The 21,460-nt window shown below is 32.4% G+C and overlaps 1 protein-coding gene across 1 annotated transcript in view; it reads right to left on the reverse strand.

Moving 5' to 3' along the window:
- Positions 1-1,906: 1,906 nt before the first annotated feature.
- Positions 1,907-21,460, reverse strand: part of Slco4c1 (solute carrier organic anion transporter family member 4C1) — a 58,365-nt gene continuing 38,811 nt past the window's right edge. Inside the window, exons 8-13 of the mRNA XM_015483930.2 lie at positions 21,043-21,238; positions 14,719-14,872; positions 11,846-12,036; positions 7,958-8,022; positions 5,972-6,109; positions 1,907-4,534 (exon numbers count right to left, since the gene is read on the reverse strand). Of these exons, the coding sequence (XP_015339416.1) occupies positions 4,374-4,534; positions 5,972-6,109; positions 7,958-8,022; positions 11,846-12,036; positions 14,719-14,872; positions 21,043-21,238 (905 nt within the window). The 3' untranslated portion in view covers positions 1,907-4,373. The remainder of the gene's footprint in view (positions 4,535-5,971; positions 6,110-7,957; positions 8,023-11,845; positions 12,037-14,718; positions 14,873-21,042; positions 21,239-21,460) is intronic.

Raw genomic sequence — 21,460 nt, forward strand, 5'->3', positions numbered from 1 at the left:
GTTGCTTAGGGCCTCTCTAAGTTGCCAAGGTTGACTTTGAACTTGAGATCCTCCTGTCTCAACCTCCCACGTCACTGGGATTACAGGCGTGCATTTGGCTTTTTTAATGTTAAGACAGCTTCTTGCTGAGTTTCAGCGTTCTCACTAAATTGCTGCGCCTGGCATGGAATTTGCAATCCTCCTAACTCAGCCTCCCGAGTTACTGAGATTGCAGGCAACACTGTGCTCAGCTAACCAGGAACATTTTATGGTGCTGAGCTGTACAAATATGCTCAATAATGATGTGCATATGAAACAAACAAAGAAACAATTACCAACATGATAGTGTTCCCAACTACCGAACGTAAGACAATTTAATGAATAAAAATAATATTCCACAGAATAAAAAAAAATCAATGTATACTTACACAATTGAGCAAACTTATTTGGGATAGCTCTTTCTTAGAGTAGAATCCTAATTAATATAAACTTAAAGAAGTGATGGAAATAGAAAATCATTGTTGGCAAAAAAACAGATTAGAGTGCATGTAAGAGTCATCAATAAATGTCAGACTTGGGTGAAAGCTTGCTGAGAAATAAATATTTGCATGGTCTCCAAGTATCTACACAAGAGATATTTCTTAAAAACAAAGAAGGAAATAAAGTTAGACCAGTCATTGCTGGCGAACACAAAACTTATCAAAATGATCAAAAATCTACCATATACAGTCATCATATTGATGCAATGTGCTGGAAGATCAGGGGCACCATCTTTAGAATTTTTGCCAAAAAATATATATCAGTATTAATCATTAGGAAACATCAGACAAACCCAAATTAAAGGATATTTTACAAAATCATTGGACAATCCTTTTCCAAAACATCAGGATCTTGTGTAGTAGCCAGCTTCTAGGATTACTCCAGTGACCCAGCCTTTTCATTTCTGTGGTTTCCTCCCACATTGTATCAGACGTGATAGGCAGACTTCTAAAGATGTCTCCCCCTCCCTGGTTGTTTCAACCTATGAATTTAGGTGCTGTGGTGAAGCATCTTTGCATAAGTGATTAGGCTTGCCATGGTTCACTGAATGACAACAGAATGCAGCTTTTAGAAGGGATATGTCACTAATACTAGGTCCCACTAGATACTATAGTTTGAGTGTTGGTTGTTCTACCACTCTCCTTTCTATCCTTCACCCCTGCCATGTCTTCAGGCCCTATGAAGGGGACCACATGTTGGGGAATGGAGCTCTCTCACAGCCACATGAACACCCCTTCTTACAAGCAGATGATCCCATCCCAGGCAAGTCTTTCTAGGATTATAGTCCTAATTAACTTCTTTACTGAAAACCCAGCGGAACTGCTCCTGAATTGCTGACCCACAGACACCATAAGAAAATAAATATTTTAAGTCACTGAAGTTTGGAGTTAATAAATATTCAGCAATGGAAAAGAAGCACAATAAGAAAGAAAGACTGAAGAACTATTTCAGATTGGAAAAGACTAAGAAACCATGAGAAATAAATTTAATGTGGGATTTTAGGAAAGAGCCAGACTAGGTAAAAACTGTTAGAGTCCCATGTGATTTCTTCACAAGTATTTTACTGAGCATTTTGATAACCAAGATGAACTAAATATGTCCCTTATAAACCATATTACTTCTCTAAGTTTCAGATATTTTACAATAAACTATCTGCAACATGTAGCCTACTCATATAAATCTTATGTCACTCCGTTACACAGAAACTATCATGTGCAAGAATGTTTCTAGTATATATCTAATAACAAATGTTTTCTATTAAATACATCTGTTGAGTTACCAAAAATCATTGAATTCGTTAAATTTTATTCACCCAGTTCAAATGTGCACCAAGGTCCCTTTCCCATCCATAAACGTGTTTATATTCACAAACAGAGACAAGCCAAAATTTCCAAAACTGTGTTATTTAATAAGATCAAATGCTTAAAATAATCTAATACAAACATTCTGATTCAATGAAATATATGTACATTTATTTTGTATAATTGTTTACAATAAAAATCCTGAAAGAAATTTATACCTATATATTCCTCCAATTTACATGGTAAAGTCAAATATATTCAGTTTTTCTATATATAACAGTTTTACATTTGCATTTTCTACAATTAAGACAAAAATGTCTTAAAAGTTTTAAGATATATATCCAATTATGTACAAAATCCCATATGTCAACATATAAGTTCAACCTTACTTTAAAATCATTACAAATTGCGAGAAACACATATTCTGAAAAAATTTGTCCTAGAAGTAGCATATAACCTAGGTGGATATAAAAGTAAAAACCCATATAACCTAGGCAGATACAAAAGTAAAAATGATGATTATAAATTATAGTAGTGTCTGTATCATCTATTGTCAAAGGAGGTATTCTTTCTAAATATGTATATCATAAATAATGAATCCTTTTAAAGGCTAAAATTATTGGTTTATTCTATTTTCATTAAAATGTTTGTTAAAAATGTTATCATCTTATAAAACAGAGTATACTGAATACAATGTAGCCCTTGAGTACAAATGCCAATTATTTGATGACTTGTTCAAACTGTTTCTATGCATGGGGTGATTTTTTTGTTCTTCTCCCTAAATTAATTGGTCCTAGACTCAGATGTTTGTATAATTACTTTCTATAGTTTACTTTCTTATTCTCATTTCACATTTCTATCAGTAAGTGTCTCAGATTTACCATTAGTTTACTTGCTATGAAATTTTCCCTTGCAGTTCTTTGTGTCCACACTAGCACCCTTCAGCCTAAATTCTATTTTAGCCTTGGTCCCAACAGGTAGCAGCATCTGAATGTGTCTGGCTGGGTGAGAGGAAGAGTCTCACATGAGGTAATGACATATTTGTTCCCCTAACTCTCACATTTGATTGCCGAAATTTCCCACTTCCCAAATACCTGAATTTTTGGCTTTCCAGGTTTAATTTTTGGTGCTTAAATGTTCCAGTTTAAGCAGCTCTATCTATCCCTCTGCTTCCTGACCTTCTGCTCCTCCCATCTAATAGCCAGGTATGCTTGCTTCATAACACCTCCATCCTTCTCCTTGAATTTCAGCTTATGAATGCTCCTAGGATCCTGAATACTCATCTATCACAGATTTCCACCAACCAATCTCTTAAATTCTGCAAATGTCTAGTCCTTCTGATCCTGGCTTCCCACTAGGTCTTTACTCTCTCTGTGATAACCTCATCACAGTCTACTAAAACCCTGCTTGGAGAAAAAAAAAAAAAAAAACCTAGGGGAAGGCTCTGATGGGGGAAATCTGATAACACTTTTCTAGTCAGTAAAATTTTTAACAATAGTAGAAGTTGCTTTGGTTGATTTGAACTAGTTCCTCTATATTCTGAGTAAATCTGACATAAATATGACCTACATAAATGAAGTTTATTTATAATTTTATCAGGTTTATGAAATACTTCACCTTTATACTAAATGCAGCAAAGAACAGGGTTTAATGTTTTAATCAAATAACAATAATAGATGCCTTCTATGTGCAAAGCCATATTGTAGGTAGTCTAAGTAATGTGCTAGGTTATCAGGTTTAAAATTAAGAAAAATTATTCTGTATACAAGTAATATCACATTAAGGAATCTTTTTATGTCTAATTGGCACTTTTCATTGTGGAAGCTGGTTCTTTCTTCTGAAATATATATAATTGAATAATACTATCACAGAACAAAAGAATAAGTATTAAAAATCAGCAACATAAAAAATCAGCTACTGGAAATCTTATGTTGAAATGAACTTGTATATTTGATGTTGAAATTTTTCATATACTGGGACACAAAGAAGGTAACTAACTTATATTCTAAATAGTTCAACAACTTAACTTTAGTAAAATAAAGATCAGATTAATATATGTAATTTAAAAACAAATTACATTGTAAAGCTGCCTTTAAATTCATGGGCTTTCACAATTCCAAGAAACAATGACATAACAGTGATTAGTTTAAATTTTTACATTACGAGTTTTCCAAATACGCTTAGATTATTAGAGACAAAAATTAAAATGCAACAAGTTGTAAACAAAATAAAAACTTTTCATCATGGTGTTTTTTAAATATGGATTTTAAACTAATTTTTAGCTATTTTTCTTGCTATTGGTTGGAGATTTCATACCTAGACAGTGAAAAATAAGTGAGCCTGTGTGTGTTTTGAGGCTTTGGTTGGCTTTGAAGGCACAGGTCTGTTTCTTGTATGAAAATCAAGAGTCCATACATATGCAACAAACACATGTGATTATAAACCATCAGTGTTTAAAATACCATTGACTATACTCGGTAGATAATGCTGCTGTGGCACTGTGTTCTTAGAAATGGAGGTCAATTTTCCAACTGTCAAATAATCTTTTTCTCTTCACCCTTCATTTCCTGCTTTGTTGAGATCCCTTTCTACTGCAACCGTTGTCACAACTGCATTCTGATTTTGAAATGACACATCTGTGTTCAGTGGTGGTGGTTTATACAAAAAGATTGCAAATCCATTGAAGAAAATGGTGATAACTTTACAAGTAACAGCTAAATAGAAAAATAAAAATTAATTATGTATTTGGCCCTTTACTTAAATGTACAGTAATTATTGTATCCACGGTCATGATTGCACATTCTTGTCAAGTAATTGTTGTGTAGGATTAAGTAAATCCACTTTCCATTTATAACTTCAACACACTATCATATCTTAAGAAATTCATAAGTAACCAAGTGTCTGTGATAAAATAAAATAGCCTATATCATCCTTAAACTTGAATAAGTTGCAGGGTTTTCGTGTTCAAATGGGAAAAAAAAAAAAAAAAAAAAACCCTTTGGAGTTCCTAGGAGAAATCTTCTACAGAAATATATCACATTTACTACTTAACCAAATTTACCCTGCTGTATTACCTAAAAATATGAAACATTAAGATTTACTTCACAAACTTTGATCTGTTTTCAAAGAACTCTGGTTTTGAAATCAATGAGGCAAAGAAAAACTAGCTCCAACCATAATACTAAGCATTTAATAAGTGCCAGTAGAATAAATTAAATGTGATCTTGCCATGTAGTTTTTCTAGAAGCTGATTTCTTTTTACTAATCATTACTATTTTATTTAAAAATGTATATTTGTAAATCAAGAATGCTCATTGATACAACCATTACTATATTTGTAGAAAGAGGAGCTACATAGATATACAAATATATTAGACTTCTCTATTTTTAAATATTCTAATTCCTTGAGTTATTTTTGAAATTTAAATTTTAAATTTATCATACTACTACACATTACATGTGCTACTCTACTTCCTTAATCTTAACTTTCATTTGCTATTTAACCAAAATATCACAGACCATAAAAGGTGAATAGGGTTAAGCATCAAGGCTAACCTTATAAACTATAAAAAATTTCTTACAACATGTCTCAGAACCAAAGGACACTTCCCTACAGCAGGTCTATGTTTTCCAAAGCCTGAACACCTAGATGACCATCATTCTCAGAATTTATCTTTATCTTTTGGGTAAACTCCCATAAAAAGTGTGAAAAAAAAATTTAAAAAGAAAATTATACGATGTGTGAAATAATGAAAGTTAAAATTATACTTTCTAGTTAAGACTAAGCCTTGTGGGCTGGGGATGTGGCTCAAGCGGTAGCGCGCTCGCCTGGCATGCGTGCAGCCTGGGTTCGATCCTCAGCACCACATACAAAAAAAGATGTTGTGTCTGCCGAAAACTAAAAAAAAAAATAAAATAAAATATTAAAAGTTCTCTCTCTCTCTCAAAAAAAAAAAAAAAAAAAAAGACTGAGCCTTGAAGACTGTCTTCAAAGACTCTCATTACATAGTATAGCAAATGATTTCTGCTCAGGACTCCAGGATTGTCCATCAGTTTGCATTGAACTTTCCATAACTCCTATGACTTACGGAACCAAAAATGAGATTTTTTTTACTTCATATTTACTCTAAAGTTTTCAAGAAGTCACTTACCTATACCTACTAGCATATGAGCCATCTTTATGTTATCATAAATCCAGCAAGCACCTTTAATTCCACATTGATTAATATCCCAGAGAATACATGTGCTGTCGATCGTGACACCAAATATAATTGGTCCAGGTATTGTGCCTAGAAGAATTATAGGCAAAATACAAAAGGGTAAAGGTTACAGTTTGCAATCACAAGTTTTTAATATACATAGCTATATGTGTATTTATATACATAAAAATGGGCACTAGATTGTCCATGAGAAAGTTAATCATTTCATGTACAAGGCAAAAAGACAGATAAAATACTTTAAAATAAATATATTTAATTATATATTTGTAATCAGTTCAAAAATACTAACAGAAATCTTAAGCATATATTATATTAAAATTTAACTTAGTAATTCATTGTTTTTATAATTTAATGAATATGCATTTGAAATTAGCTATTATAGATTTTAAAAATTAGAATGCTTATTCATAATATAAAAGTAAGTCTGTTGAACTATAATACATGTGTTGTGTATACAAATTAATATGAATTTGTATGAGTACATTCATATATGTAACATGTTAATAAACATGAGTATTTCTTACACACACACACACACACACATACACACATTATTGGAGCCAACCAACAATAGGTTGAAAATGCTTTTTAAAATATTCATCTATACTGAACACGTGCAGACTGTTTTTCTTTGTCACTATTCCTTAAACAATATAGTATAACAGCCGTATTGTTACATAGCATTTACATTGTTTATGTATTATAAGTAATTTAGAGGTGATTGACCTATATGTATTTGTACATTTTTATGTGGTGCTAAGCATCTAAGCCAGTGCCTCACACATGCTAGGCAACTGCTTTACCACTGAGCTATAGCCCCAGCCCAGATTGACCTATATGGAAGAACAGGATATGCCTAAATTATATAAAAATACTAAGCCATTTTACATTAGGGACTTGAGCATCCAGTGATTTTGGTATCTGCAGGGGTTTGGAACAAATCCTCCAGTGACACTCAGAGATGACTGTAGTCAAGACACTTCCAACAGTTACAAGTCAAATGTCAGATTTCCAGTAGTACTTCTGAGAAAAAAAACAGGCTATATCTGCTCTGTGCTTTCATGACATGTAGCATGATAGAGTCAAAAATAACTTGATTGGGGCTGGGGTTGTAGCTCAATGGTAGAGTGCATTCCTAGCATGTGTGAAGCACTGGGTTCAATTCTCAGCACCACATATAAAAAAATAAAAAATAAAAAAAGTCTATCAACAACTGAAATTTTATATATTAGTGCAATTGACTGAAAAAAGGACCATTTTCCTGGTCTCATTTCCATTATTAATTGTGTAACTATGGACAAAACCCTGAATCCTTCAGAAACTTAATTTACTCATCAGAAAAATAAGAAATTTGTTTTAGGTAATCTCTAATGTTCTTTTTATTTTTATTTTAATTAATTATCACAATATTATGTTTATTATATTTCTTTTTTATTCTTCCTACATCTGCAAATTCCCATATCTAAAAACTTAGAAAATTCTCTAGACTATATTATTTCTCCCATCGGTTCTTAGTTTGTAAAAATGTCTACACCACTGTCGCTACTGACATATTTTAACTCATTAATTTTTACTGTTAATGCATCATAACAGTGTCACAAATAAAGATAAAAACAGGGATAAATTAAATTATGTATTAAAGATTTTATTTTATATTCTAAGTAAATTTGATACATCTTATAAAGTTATATTTGCAACAGGGTTGGAAACAACCCTGGGTTGTGAAAAGTTGTCATCATGCTATCATGTGGTATATAATTAATGTTACATCCTGAGTATTAGAAAATAGCTTTCTTAAATGACAATTATATAGTTTTCCTCTTTATTTTAATTATTTTCTTGGCATATACCATATAGAAATAGATTCATAAAATCAATGAACCAAAATAGCCAACAATTACCAATGAAATGACATACCTAATAATCGAAGTAACATGAACTGTATTCCTAATGCTAGAGATCGTTGATTTTGATTAACACACCTGGAAATATTAAATGCAAGTGAGACCAAAAAAGGTTATATAGAATAATCACTCTTCGAACAAGTTCATATCTATATCAGTTTAGCATTTTGATATAAAAGTAAATGTGCATATAAATAAACAGGTTATTTAAAAGATCTTATAGTTTATTCATTCTGGGATTATAAAAGAAGAAAAGTTTCATCAGAATTAAATAACACTAAAAAACATCACCAGACCCTATGAATTTTAACAAAGGTAAAGGAGAAGAGTCACGTTTAAATGTTCCCTCTACACCTAATCTCTCAAATATTAGGTATAGAGGGAACATTTTCATATATGAAAAACCTATAGCTAGCATCATAATTAATGGTGAGAAACTGGAAGCCTTTCCTTTGAGATAGGAATATAATATCACAATTTCTGTTTATCACAGTATTTGAATTCCTGACCAAAGTTCTTAGGTAAGAAAAAGAAATAAAAGGCATAAAAATTGGGAATAAAGAATTAAAACTGTCTTTTTACAGATGATTTATATTAATTATTTATATGTGTGTGAAAAATATATATATATATGACTCCACCAAAAATATTAGAATTAACAAATGAATTTAGTAAAATTCTGGGACTGATACAATAACAATAAACTATTCAAAAATTAGATAAATCTAAGTAATCAATCCCATTTACAATTGCATAAAAATATGTAGGAATAATAGTAATCAAAGGAGTATAGTTTGTGCACTAAAAATATAAAAAAGATAATGAAAGAAATTGAGGAAGACACAAATAAATGGAAAGGTATCCTATGCTCATGGAATAGAAAAATTAATAGTTAAAATATATCTACTACTCAAAGTATTCTACAGTTTCAATATAATTCCTATCAAAATGCCAATAGCATCATTTACAAAAAATAGAAAATATAATACTAATATTCATATAGAAAGATTCAGAATAGTTAAATCAATCTTGAACAAAAAGAACAAAGCTTAAGGCATCATACCAACCAATTTCAGAGTATAGTACAAAGATATACAAAGGAAAAAATATGATTCTGGCATACAAGATACACACACACACACACACACACACACACCACCCACCAATTGAACAGAATAGGAAGCCACAAAGTAAATCTATATAATTGACTTTGATGGAGGTATCAAGAACATACTATGGGCAATTAAGATTTTCTTCAATAAATTGCATTGTGAAAACTAAATATTCACATGAATAAGAATGAAATTGGATCCTTAACTCGTAACATGAGTAAGATCAATTCAAAATGGATTAAAGACTTAACCACAAGACTTGAATATTTAAAACTTAAGCAAAAAAATAGCATATAACAGTACAGTTACTTAGCATTAGTCTGGTCAGTGAATTTTTTAAATGTATGAAACCAAAAGCATAGGCACAAAAGCAAAAATAGATAAATGAGATTATATCAAACTAAAATGTTTCTACACTGCAAAGGACACAATCAAAGTGAAAAGATAACCTATAGAATTGAAAAAATATCTGCAAACCATACATTACATGAGGGGTTAACATCCAAAGGAAATCAGATACTAAAACAAGAAAATAGCTAGAAAGAGAATCCAATTCAAAAAATAACCAAAATATAATTTTGCAAGGAATATATACTAATGGTCAACAAGAATATGAAAAAAAGTCTCAACATAAGAAATCATCAGGGAAATGTACATCAAAATCAGAATAAACTAAATAAATTAAATAAACACACCTATTGGTGTAAATATTATAAAAAATATATAATGGATAACAAATGTTGGCAAAGATTTAGAGAAAAGGGAAACATAGCATATATTAGAAAGAATGAACACTGGTATGGTCATTATGAAAGGTAGTATACAGAGGGTCCTCAAAAATTAAAATTAGCATGTGATTCAGCAATCTAACATCTGATTGCATATGAAAGGGAATGAAATAAGTATGTCCAACAGTGTTCATTGAAGTATTCCCAATAGCTAAGATATGGATTCAACCTAAGTGAATGGATAAATAAAATGTGACAGATGATACTATTCAGCCTTATAAAGCAAAGGAAATCTTGCTATTTGTTACAGTATGAAGAAACTTGAAGATATGCTAATGGAAATAAATAAGATAAAGACAAAATACTACATGATCTCATTCATATGTGGATACTTTAAAAAACAACAACTTCACATAAGTATAGGGAACAATTAATGATTGGCAGAAGCTGAGGGTGAGGAAAGGGGGTGATGTTAGTCAAAGGGTAAAATGTTTCAATTACTCAGGGCAGGTTCTGGAGATGGGATGCACAGCATGCACTTAATAATACTGTATTGTATGCTTGAAATATGTTAAGAGTAGATGGGAGGGCTGGGATTGTAGCTCAGTGGTAGAGGACTTGCCTCAGTAAGGCAATCGTGAGCCACTAGGTTCAATCCTCCGCAGCACATAAAAATAAATAGATAGATAGATATTGTGTCCATCTACAGCAAAAAAATTAAAGTAGATGGCAAACATTCTCACCACACACACAAATGATAATTATGTAAGATGATATAAATATATATATATGTGTGTGTGTGTGTGTTTGATTGTGATAATCATTTCAGTGTATATATATTTTAAAATATTGTATTACACACCTTAAATATATTCAAATTTCATTTGCCAATTAAATCAAATAAATCTGGAATTTTAAAAAAATAAACTAAAATTTATAAAAAAAAATGCTGAGTTTTTACTATCATTTTTAAGTTGCAAGCACATAATTCTTATTCCCTTTCTAACTTTGATACAGAAATCATACCTATGGAATAGGGTATAGATCTGAGACAGATTCAGGGATGAATCTGAAGCTCCATTTGACTCAACAATAATTCTTCAAGTCATAAGTGTCAAACATTAAAGAGACACAATGTTGATCACAAGAAGAAAATCATATGAAAGATAAAAGACAACCACCAGTCTTTTAAAACAAGTAGTTGAAAGTAATTTCTATAATTTTTCAAAAAAAATTAAAAGCATTTTCCTCTTCTTTAAATACTTCCAATTTTCATGTTGTGTAGTGTTAACTACTTAATGTTTTCAGAATAGAATCCAGAAACATTTTTTCATCAAAAAATACATGAGGGAGCTGGAATTGTGGCTCAGTGGTAGAGCACTTGCCTGGCAGGTGTGAGGCCCTGATTTCGACCCTCAGCACTGCATATAAATAAATAAAAGATCCACTGACAACTAAAAAAATATTTTTAAAAATACATGAAAAGGTAGCAAGTGACTATTATGAAACAAAATGTTGAAACAAGAAAATCTACAGCTTGCTAGGAAAAATACAGAAAGGCTGGTGAGTCCAAGGTAGGGCAGCTAGCAAATAGTTTTGTAAAGCTCAATATGGAAAAAAAAAAAAAAAAAGGAACAATTGAAAGCATAAAAAGCAAACATCCAGGTGACAGCCAGCTCCTTATTGAAGCCCTGTCTCCAGGAGGATTTACTTTCAGAGCACCTCATGTTTAAGGCAGAATGCATGTCATTTCTAATTCTGGCTTACAGGGAGTGCTCTTCATTTCCATGATGCCCAAATTGAATTGAATGTATCTTCAGCTCACACAAAAAGAAGCTTTATAAAAACAGGCAGAGAAAAACCAAGTACATCCCAGGTAGTCAAAGTTAAGATGCTTTCACACAATCTGATTTAAACTCCATATATCTGGGGATCTGTGAGGTTACTTTTCCAATGCCACAGAATTGATGAGTTTGCAAGGGCTGAAGTTGCCACAGAGTCTATTTTTCTTTTAACTCAACATGTTGCCTCAGAAAATGCAGATTCACAAATGATACATACCTTAATATGGACACAGTTATTGGAGTACCAGCCATAAAGGTAAAAATAATTGCAACAAAGAAAATGCCAAGAAATATGGGCAAGTTCGCACAGTGAGTTTCACATTTTCCTGCTTTAGCTTCAAAACCAAAATTATCTGCCATAGGTGTTATTTCTGCTTTCCCTTCAATACAGGAACAGTTGTAATATGCCTGGAAAAGTTAGATATAAAACACTGTATTTATTCTGAAAATAGATTGTTATCATTGTAAATAAGCTGATCTCTTTAGACTTGGCAAAACTTTGCATACTGTCTTAATCCATATACAATAAATAATGATGAGAAAGAGTAATTAACCCTAAAAAATTAAGTAAGTAGAAACAAACCATACATTTGCAGTAGAATCATCTGTAGTTTGACTTGTGTCATTACTTCAATATGTAACTTACTACTGTCTCATAACTTACAAAACAAATTGATAGCAGTTATGTGATCTCACACACTTTAGGTTTTCATTAGACCATAATTGTTTAAATAACTTTATTCTTTTCAACTACAGAAAGCGAAGACTATAGTAACAATCTTATTATCTGCAATAGTTTAACAGCAAACACTAGAATTGTGACAAGTGTCATAACTAACACATCCTAAGGATTTGGAAAAAACAACTTGCTTCTTTTAATTATAACCTTCTAACTGTAATTTTTTGAACTTATTGGAATTACTTTAGTGCAAGTAAAACTATCCTTCCTAACACAGTAGGTTGATGACAACAAAACAATAGACATGACAATATCATCATCCTACAGACTATTTTACATATATACTTAGTATGTATAGAAATATACTTATGCATATAATGATAATATGAAATGTTAAAAGCTAGCATGATCAAAAAAATCACATGGTTTTCCTTTGTAGAAAAAATAATTCAGATAAGTAAAAAGTTGGTTAGGCTATGCATGATGGTGCTCGGGACCATCTGTAGAAGGATCACAAGTAGAAGGATCACAAGTCTGAGGCCAGCCTCAACAATTAACCAAGATGCTGTCTCATAATAAAAAGGGCTGGGGATATAGCTCAGAGATAAAGCATCACCAGCTATAATCCCCAGGACCACAAAAGGCAACTTAAGAAATAGATAAACAAATAAAATAAAAAATAAAAAGTTGGTTAGCCACAATTTTTTCTTAAAAGCATTTTAAATCTGAACTGCATTCCTACTATAAATCTTTTAACACATTTTAAATCACAGCCACCATCAAAAAAAAGTCAGGAAAGTCAAAGAAAGTTGATGTTTTATAGTTCCAATAACCAGAGACCTATCTTCAGTGCTAAGAAAGCAGTTTTAAGACCACTGGCATGGATACAGGAAACCAAATATGAAGATGAGACCTCCAAAACTAATACATACTAAGCAATTAGATGTATCAAATAATAAAGTAATTCATTTAAAATTGTAAGAGGGTAAACTGAAAACAGGATTTTTTATTATGATAAAAACTTCACAGCTCTCTTACATAAAATACACATTTGCCCATGAAGTCTGTTTTTGTAGTTGAGGGCACAGGTATAAAATATAAGATGAATATTGTTGTGAGAAAATGTGCATATGTATTTATTACTTTTTATGCATTTTTCATATATTTATTTTTTTTATTTTGTCTTTTTTGCATTTTGCCTATTTAAACTATTCCGTAAGAACAAATGTCTTGTGAATCAATGGTTAGTGATGTGGACTTGCTGAACATAAAAATCCAAGACAAAGACAATATTTGGAAGTCAAAATAACTTGTTCTTACTATACAATATCCAGATGGCAATTTTCTGTGTAAGGAGGTAATCATCTTATTACTTGGTCAAAAATACAAATGCAAATTAACCATATCAAAATCATCAAAGGTACTCCAAGTGTGCTCTGGGTGTTAGATTTTTCATCAGCATTTCCTTAAGCAGGATGGTATTTATGTCTGTACATTTTTAGTTATGCATTTAAAACCTTTCTAATAATTTAACTCTTTAATATTTATATGTAAGAAAATGCTACCTACTTATCCACCTCTCAAGGGAATAGCTACCTGCTAAGTAGTTCTGATTCTAAGGTATCCACCAAGGTCACTTGTGGAATTTGATTCTTTTTAACTGATACAAACACCTGGTTTTCTTTAGGTGTTTTGAAGCTAAAGCAGTTCCAGATATCTACTTGATTTGAAGGAAAATAAACCTCTGGGGATTAAATTCTTTAAACTTCTTCTGAAGTTTTTAAAATTTTCTATAGCTACTTCTTGATAATGATCTAATTATCAAAAATATAATTCTAAAGATTAAACTTCCATACAATATCATCAAAATATTTTATCAGGTATATTATGAGTTGCCACCAACATTTATATGACAGATTATTAAATGTTGTTTGATAGTAATTTAAAAGTATATAGGATAGAAAATACAAAAAATGTTCACTGTTTCATATTTTGTTTTACCCCAGGCAGGATGCTCACATGTTGAGATACACATTGAATGTATTTATTACACATAAAACCATTAAGGATATGTGTGTGTGTGTTTGTGTGTATGTGTTTATATATATACAAATGAACATATAGTGTACATAATTCACACACCTACACTCACACATGTTGGTTTGGGAAGAAATTGGAAGTCTTTCTAATAACATAAGTGATGTTACAAAAAATATGTGAATAATTGCCAAATTGATATTTCAACAAGAACCACTTGAGTCATAAAGGAAGAAAGGTGTTTATCATCAGCAGGTTTGGGGTTTCTTAATGGAGGAGGGACAGGAAGATAAAGCAACTTCACTATAGGATCAAAAGAACTATCATAAATACACACATTGCCTCATTAAAGGTAAAGTAGCAGACACACTTACCTTTGTTTTCTTATCTGAAACAGAATTTGAACAACCTGCAAAGCATGGAGAAAAATACTGGACTCCATCTATTCCACAGAGTGGATAATAATAGGATCGTGAACAGCTACAATTGCTATTACAAGGGGCTGTCAATTTTCCCAGTTCTCCTGTTCTGTAAATAAGAAAAGACAGAAGATCAAATTCTCTATGACATAACTTTTTTAAAATTTGTTTTATTTTAGTTACACATGACAGTACAATGATCTTGACATATCATACATTTGAATCAGATGGGGTATAATTTCTCATTTTTCTGAGTATGTCATAACTTTTTTGTGATACTAAGGTTTGAACCCAGGGCACTCTATCACTGAGGTACATTCTCAGCACCACCCTCCTTTATTATTATTTTTTTTTTTTTGAGACACAGTTTCCCTAAGTTGCCCAGGTTGGTCTTGGCCTCTAAGGTCACTGGGATTTCAGTTGTGCACTACCACACTCAGCTCTAGGTCTTAACTTTTAAACACAAGTTCAGAGCATTATCATATCTTCACATTCAGTCATTTATTCATTCACTGAGCACAGATTACTGACCATATAACACAAAATTTCCACCTTCGCACATACGCTTACTTTCTTGTGATGAGAAGCAGTAAAAATAATAGTTTTATAATGCCTGCCAGTGATGAAGAAGGAGGAGGAGGAGGAGGAGGAGGAAGAGGAGGAAGAAAATCAGAATAAGCAAAGAAGGCAGATTTTCGTTCTGGTGATAGACAATGATTGTGTAGACTGGTTCTGTGAATTGTGGGATGTTAAGCAGCATCCCCAAACTCCAGCCACCAGATGTCTGTCAATAGTGTTTTCCTTGGTTTTGAAAGCCAAAAAGTCTCCAGACATTTGCCAAATGTCCCCAGGTATTATGTTCCCAGAATTTTTATCCAAAAAGGATGAATAAAATCATGTCATTCAATATATTCAATTTACCAATGGGAAAACTGAGGCCTTGAAAGATTAGGTTACTCTTCTGTATTTGCCAAATATACTTTTCCTAATCCCCAGGCCTAGGGTCATTTTAAAACTGCTTAACAGAAAGCAATATCTTTCATGATATAATGAGTTACTTTAATCAAAGATGCTTCTTCAATGCATCATTCATTCATTCAACCATACATATTGAACAAGTGTTAGGACCTATGCTAGGTAATGGGAATACAAAGCAGCATACGATAGTCCCTGCCCTCAGAGACTTCAGGGTCTAGGAATACAGTAATACATAGACAATTGCATAGTAACATGTAACATGAGTATGGTTAGATATTTCCAAAGTGCATTCTAGAAGAACCAGAGACAGTCACCTAACACTAGCCAGAGTTTGGAGGAGAGATACTGGAGGAGCTACTGCCTGAGATGAGTCTTAAAGGATGAGTAAGATATGGCTGGGCAATGAGGTGGAGCAGGGTTCAGAAAAAGCTGGCACAAAGGTATAGTAGTGAGAAACAGCATCCTGTGGATGTGGAAAAATATAAATGGTGTCTGAAGTCAAGAGTGAGAGGAAATGTACTTGGAGAGGAATTAGGGACCAGATTAAGTAGGCTCTTCGAGGGCCTTGTTACAAATAATAAACTTTAACCTACGGGCAAAATATAATAAGTATTTTTTTGGGGGGTGGGAGTACTGGGGATTGAACTTAGGAACACTCAATCACTGAACCACATCTCCAGTCCTATTTTGTGTTTTTTTTAGAGACAGGGTCTCACTAAGTTGCTTAGCGCCTCATTTTTGCTAAGGCTGGCTTTGAACTCACAATCCTCCTGCCTCATCCTCCCAAGCTGCTGGGATTACAGGCATGTGCCACCACACCAGCCAATAATAAGTATTTTTATAACAAAAACGACATTGCAGAAGTTCATTTTCAAAAAGTAATCCTAGAGGTTGTGCAGAGTATGGACTTGAAGAAAGGAGACCATCTAGAAGACCCCAGACAACAGGTGATGAGTATACAAAGTAGAACTGTTATTTTAAGATAAAAAAACATGATTACATGTAACTATTATTTTGACTGTCTTCCCCCCACAAAGAGATAAGCCTATGTGCAAAGACAGATATTTCATTTTTTTCATTCAGTGGTCATATGTTGAATGAAAAAAATAAATAAATGGCAAGATATGGCAATGCTCTGACCTGTTCATTAAAAGTTTATAACTTTTAAATCAACCAAAAATATGAAAAAAATCATAACTTTTAATGAACATAGATAATTTGATCTTTTGTTTTATTTATAGTACAGGAAAACTGGGAAACAGCCCCTCGGAATGCAATTATAACTGTGATTCTATTGTATTTTAAAATACAAGAAAATGTGCAGGAAATAGGTTGGAGAAAAATTTTGGTTGTGCAGTCAGTAATATCTGATGATTTGCTAACTGATTGAAGACTGAAGGATGGAAAAGTCAAAGGCAACTCCCAGTGGTGCAATAGAGAAGGAGAATCAGTTTTGAAAAATAGGTAACAAGTATGGTTATATATGTACAGAGATTAAGAGTCTCAAATTTGGTAAAGAACACTAGCCTGAAGCTAGAAATCTTAAAATCTATTTGCATACAAATATAGCTAAAACCAGGAGCCTTATAAAACCAGCCAAGTAGAGCCTTGTAAGAAGAGCTTAAGGTGTAGGGGGCCCACCTGCTAATGACCGTGCAGTGAGCTCCAACTTTGCACTAAACTACCAAAGTGGTAGCAATACATCTAAAAGTGTTTCTAAAATGCACTTACCAGATATCTAACCAAAAAACCAGGGCCAGAGGTGAAAGGGAGAAAAACAGAAAGAGAGAATGATAAATCCATGCCACCTTGAAGCTAAGCTAACTCTTTCACACTGGAAATCAAACATTAAATGAATTAGCATATCCAAGTACTAGCTGATAATATTGCTAAACTGAAAAATGGCATTTTAGTAGGTAGAGAATGAGAGGTTCGTGAAGGAGATAGATTAAAGAGAAAGGTAGAAAACACACCATAAACAAGTGCATGGGAAGTGTGAAGGAAAGTGTTGTCAAAAGAGTAGATTATTATAAGTTATCTGTCACTCTGCCTGGAGTCTCTCCTTAGTCTAACCTATTCTACAGGCTGTTGCCAGGTTTATGATTTTATTGACAAACACAAACATTACCACCTCAACCCACAAAAAATTTCCAGCACAAATATAGAGAGAGGACTAGAGAGAAACTAACCCTTCACCTTTAGAAATAGCCTTAATACAATAATTTTCAAATTTAAATTTTCTAATATATAATTCTCATGTTATTTATAAATAATTACTGAGAATACACAAAGTATAAGATAGAACTGTGAAAACTACAGTGCATAGAATGTACATTTTATTATGAAGAGTAGGTCACTTTAGCCTACCTATTTTATAAAGATTTATTTTGTAAGGCAAAGGAGAAACTATTAGTAGAAAAATAGTAAGAGTTTGCCAAGTATATGGTTTATATGTACGTACCTTTAGAATTACTTTTAAATAGTTTACTTTAAATATTTTAATGTTTTAAAAATAGGCATGTTTATCACAAGTAGTAGAATTTAAACACTAAGTTTTTATTTAAATTCAAACTATCACTCTAAAATTATGCCTCTACAATAGGCAAGTAATTCCCTGAAACTATAGCAATAATAGTTATGCCTTTTTCAAGAGCTATTTCATAAGCAAAGAAAATGTAGCTATGGATAAATTCAGAAAAAAAATATTGTATGTACTTACTATGGAATATCATATTTTATAAGGTTTTAAATACAAAATTAAACACAAATCACCATCACCAGCACTAATTACCAAATTAAAACACAAGGATTTTATCAAATGTCAAGGCAATATAAAAATGTTAGAAAATTGTATGTGGCAGAGTAAAGATTCTCTGCACCTCTATACTAGAAACTGCATCCTCACAACCTTTCTCTTCCTCCCTGAAGTGGCCCTTCTTGAGCTTCTTGATTTGCTCTTTCCTTTTTCTTATACTCATGTTTCTTGGATGAAGCTATTTTGACTAAGTGGTCATGACATAAACATTTTAATGTGCAGGTATAGAGGCTAAAATTAAGAATCGGGGGGGCACAGGGAAAAATAATCAGACATTGTCACACCTACTTTGTGACATCAAGCCCTATCTCTATTTATAGCTCTCTATACACACATACATAAACATGGGTGAATGTGGGTTTGTGTATGACACTAACTTTCAGGGTTTTTTTGCACCACCAAGAGATGTGCATATATATTAATCACTACCTTTGTGTTCCAGATTTTGACATACCTTGATAATCAATCCCTATATCCTCCTCAAACTCAAATAACACACCTTGACTTTTTTACTGATTATGCTAAGGAAAGCTCACCTGGTAGTAACACTTGTGCAGAACAGAAAAATATCAAGTGAATTCATATCTATCTTGTTACTTGAAATAATAAACTATTTAAAATTTTGTTTTTCTAAAAAGAATATAGAAAAAAAAGTGCTTTGTTGTGATAAGTTCGTGTAAAGTTTATAAGGATGAAAGTCAGGTCTACACAACTTACTTCTACCTACTTTTCAACATTCCTAGATATTTTTCTAATATTTCTAGACATATAACATAAGAAGCCCCATTCAAACTGATCCTTGAATCTAGCCTTCACTTTTTAAAGCATTTACACCTTTGGCTTAACATGGTTCCTCTCCTCTATCTTCCCCTCTTCTCTAACCTATCAATCTCAAAATTCTTGTATCTCTAACTGATTTAAACTCAATTTTTTATATGGCCATGAATTCATTCTGAATCTAATCAAATCAAATAGAAAGCTCTCCTTTTGATTTACACAGCACTTTGTACATCCTCAATGACTTAAGTCATTGTTCATTCACTATTGTGCTTTTAAACCTCTCCTTTAGAATAAGGATTTTGCAGAGCAAGCATTCAACAAGTGTTGAATACATGTTATGGAGCTTAACCAAACACTACTTTAGAACACTGGGCATCACACTGATGTGAAGGAATGACAGACATGTGAATAACAACTACAAATCATGATTATTGGTATTGGCAAACTTTCCAAACAAATTACAATTCATTTTACCATCTGAAATGCTGAATAACACAGAATTATGGTGTCCTGGACCTGGAGTACCACCTCCCTCAACAGCCTCATGCATATCTAATGAAATAATTAAAGCACTACTGTGAACTAGAAAATGCACTGCTGTGTAATGCCTCCTGCCTGATCTCCCTCTCGTGTCTTAGGATTTCAAAGCAAAATAAATAAAGCAAAGAAAGAAAGGCAAATAGTCTGGTTAGAGGTAGAAACACATTTATAGCACAGATTAGCAAATTACATATTTCTCTCCAACACACATAAATTTCTAAGTAAATACAACAATGGTATAACTGGGACTAGCCTCATTTTAATCTTTTATTTTATTTTCAACCCAACTATTAAGAAAATTTAATATTATGGAATAATCTTAATTTTAAAAAATTAATGGGAAAATAAAATGTGAAATTCTACCCACACTGTTTTCTTAGTTTGTTTTCTTGTTGCTATGACAAAATACCTTAGTCTGGGTAATTTACAAAGAATATAAATTTATTTGGCTTATAGTTCTGGAGGCCAGGAGAAGTCCAAGGACACAGTGCCAGTATCTGCTCAGTATTTGGTAAGGGCCTTCTTGCTACATCAGAGCATGGTAGAGGATATCATAAAGCAAGACAGAGAAAGAAAGCCGGCTTGAGGTCTCTCTTCCTCTTCTTATAAAGCCATTAACATCATCAGGGAGGTTGTACTCTAGATACTTCCTCTTATTCTAAGTATCTTCTAAAGACCTTACCTCCAAATACTATTGACTGGCCTGGGGATATAGCTCAGTTGGTAAAGTGCTTGCTTTGTGTGCATAAGGCCCTGGGTTCGATGTCCAGCACCACAAAAAAAATACTATTGCCCTATAAAGATGGAAATTATTTCAACACATATACATTTGGGGAACACATTCACATGGTAGGTGTGAATCTCTTAAGCAAATATTGTGTTGTATTAGTCTTAGTAACCCTGAGGCAGGTATAGTGCCCACCCAGTATGTGGTATTTGCTTCTTAAAAGCTCTTTGAACAAACGCAATTTTTTTAAAGAAAATATCAATTATTCAGACTAAAAGCAAAACAAAACAAAAAATTCTACATGCTCTTTCATAGAAATAAAAAGCCTTCTAAGTAAAAAAAAGTCAATTAATCATAATTTAAGAATGCATATACTTGTAAATGCATACATAGTTTGCTATTCTGATAGTAATATAAAAAAGCATTGAAATATATTTACCCATTATATGATTCAGACACACCAGCAAATGGCTCATTTTCACATTTGGCATAAATAAATATAAGACTCAGCACAAGTGCAACTCCAGATGTGAACAATGCAAATTTCATTGTATTTTTACATGTCATTTTGAACTTTGAAACAAGAACACCTCCTAAAATCTGACCAAGAGCAGCTCCAGGAATCAAAACAGCTCCTAAGGAGAAAAAAGGCGAGAGAGAAAACACAGGAATACTGAGTAAATCAGACTGACAACTGGGAAAACATAAAAAGCAAGCAACAATATGGTTTAACATACAGAAGTTTTCAGCCAACATAAAAATACTGCATAAATGAAAGTAGTTTTATTAAGTAAGGGTTTAGTAAAATTAACTATTGAACATGAAGATATTCTCTTTAGCCTGATAGAATTGTCTAT

Source organism: Marmota marmota, unplaced genomic scaffold, assembly GCF_001458135.2.
Source record: "Marmota marmota marmota unplaced genomic scaffold, marMar, whole genome shotgun sequence".
NCBI lineage: Eukaryota > Metazoa > Chordata > Mammalia > Rodentia > Sciuridae > Marmota > Marmota marmota.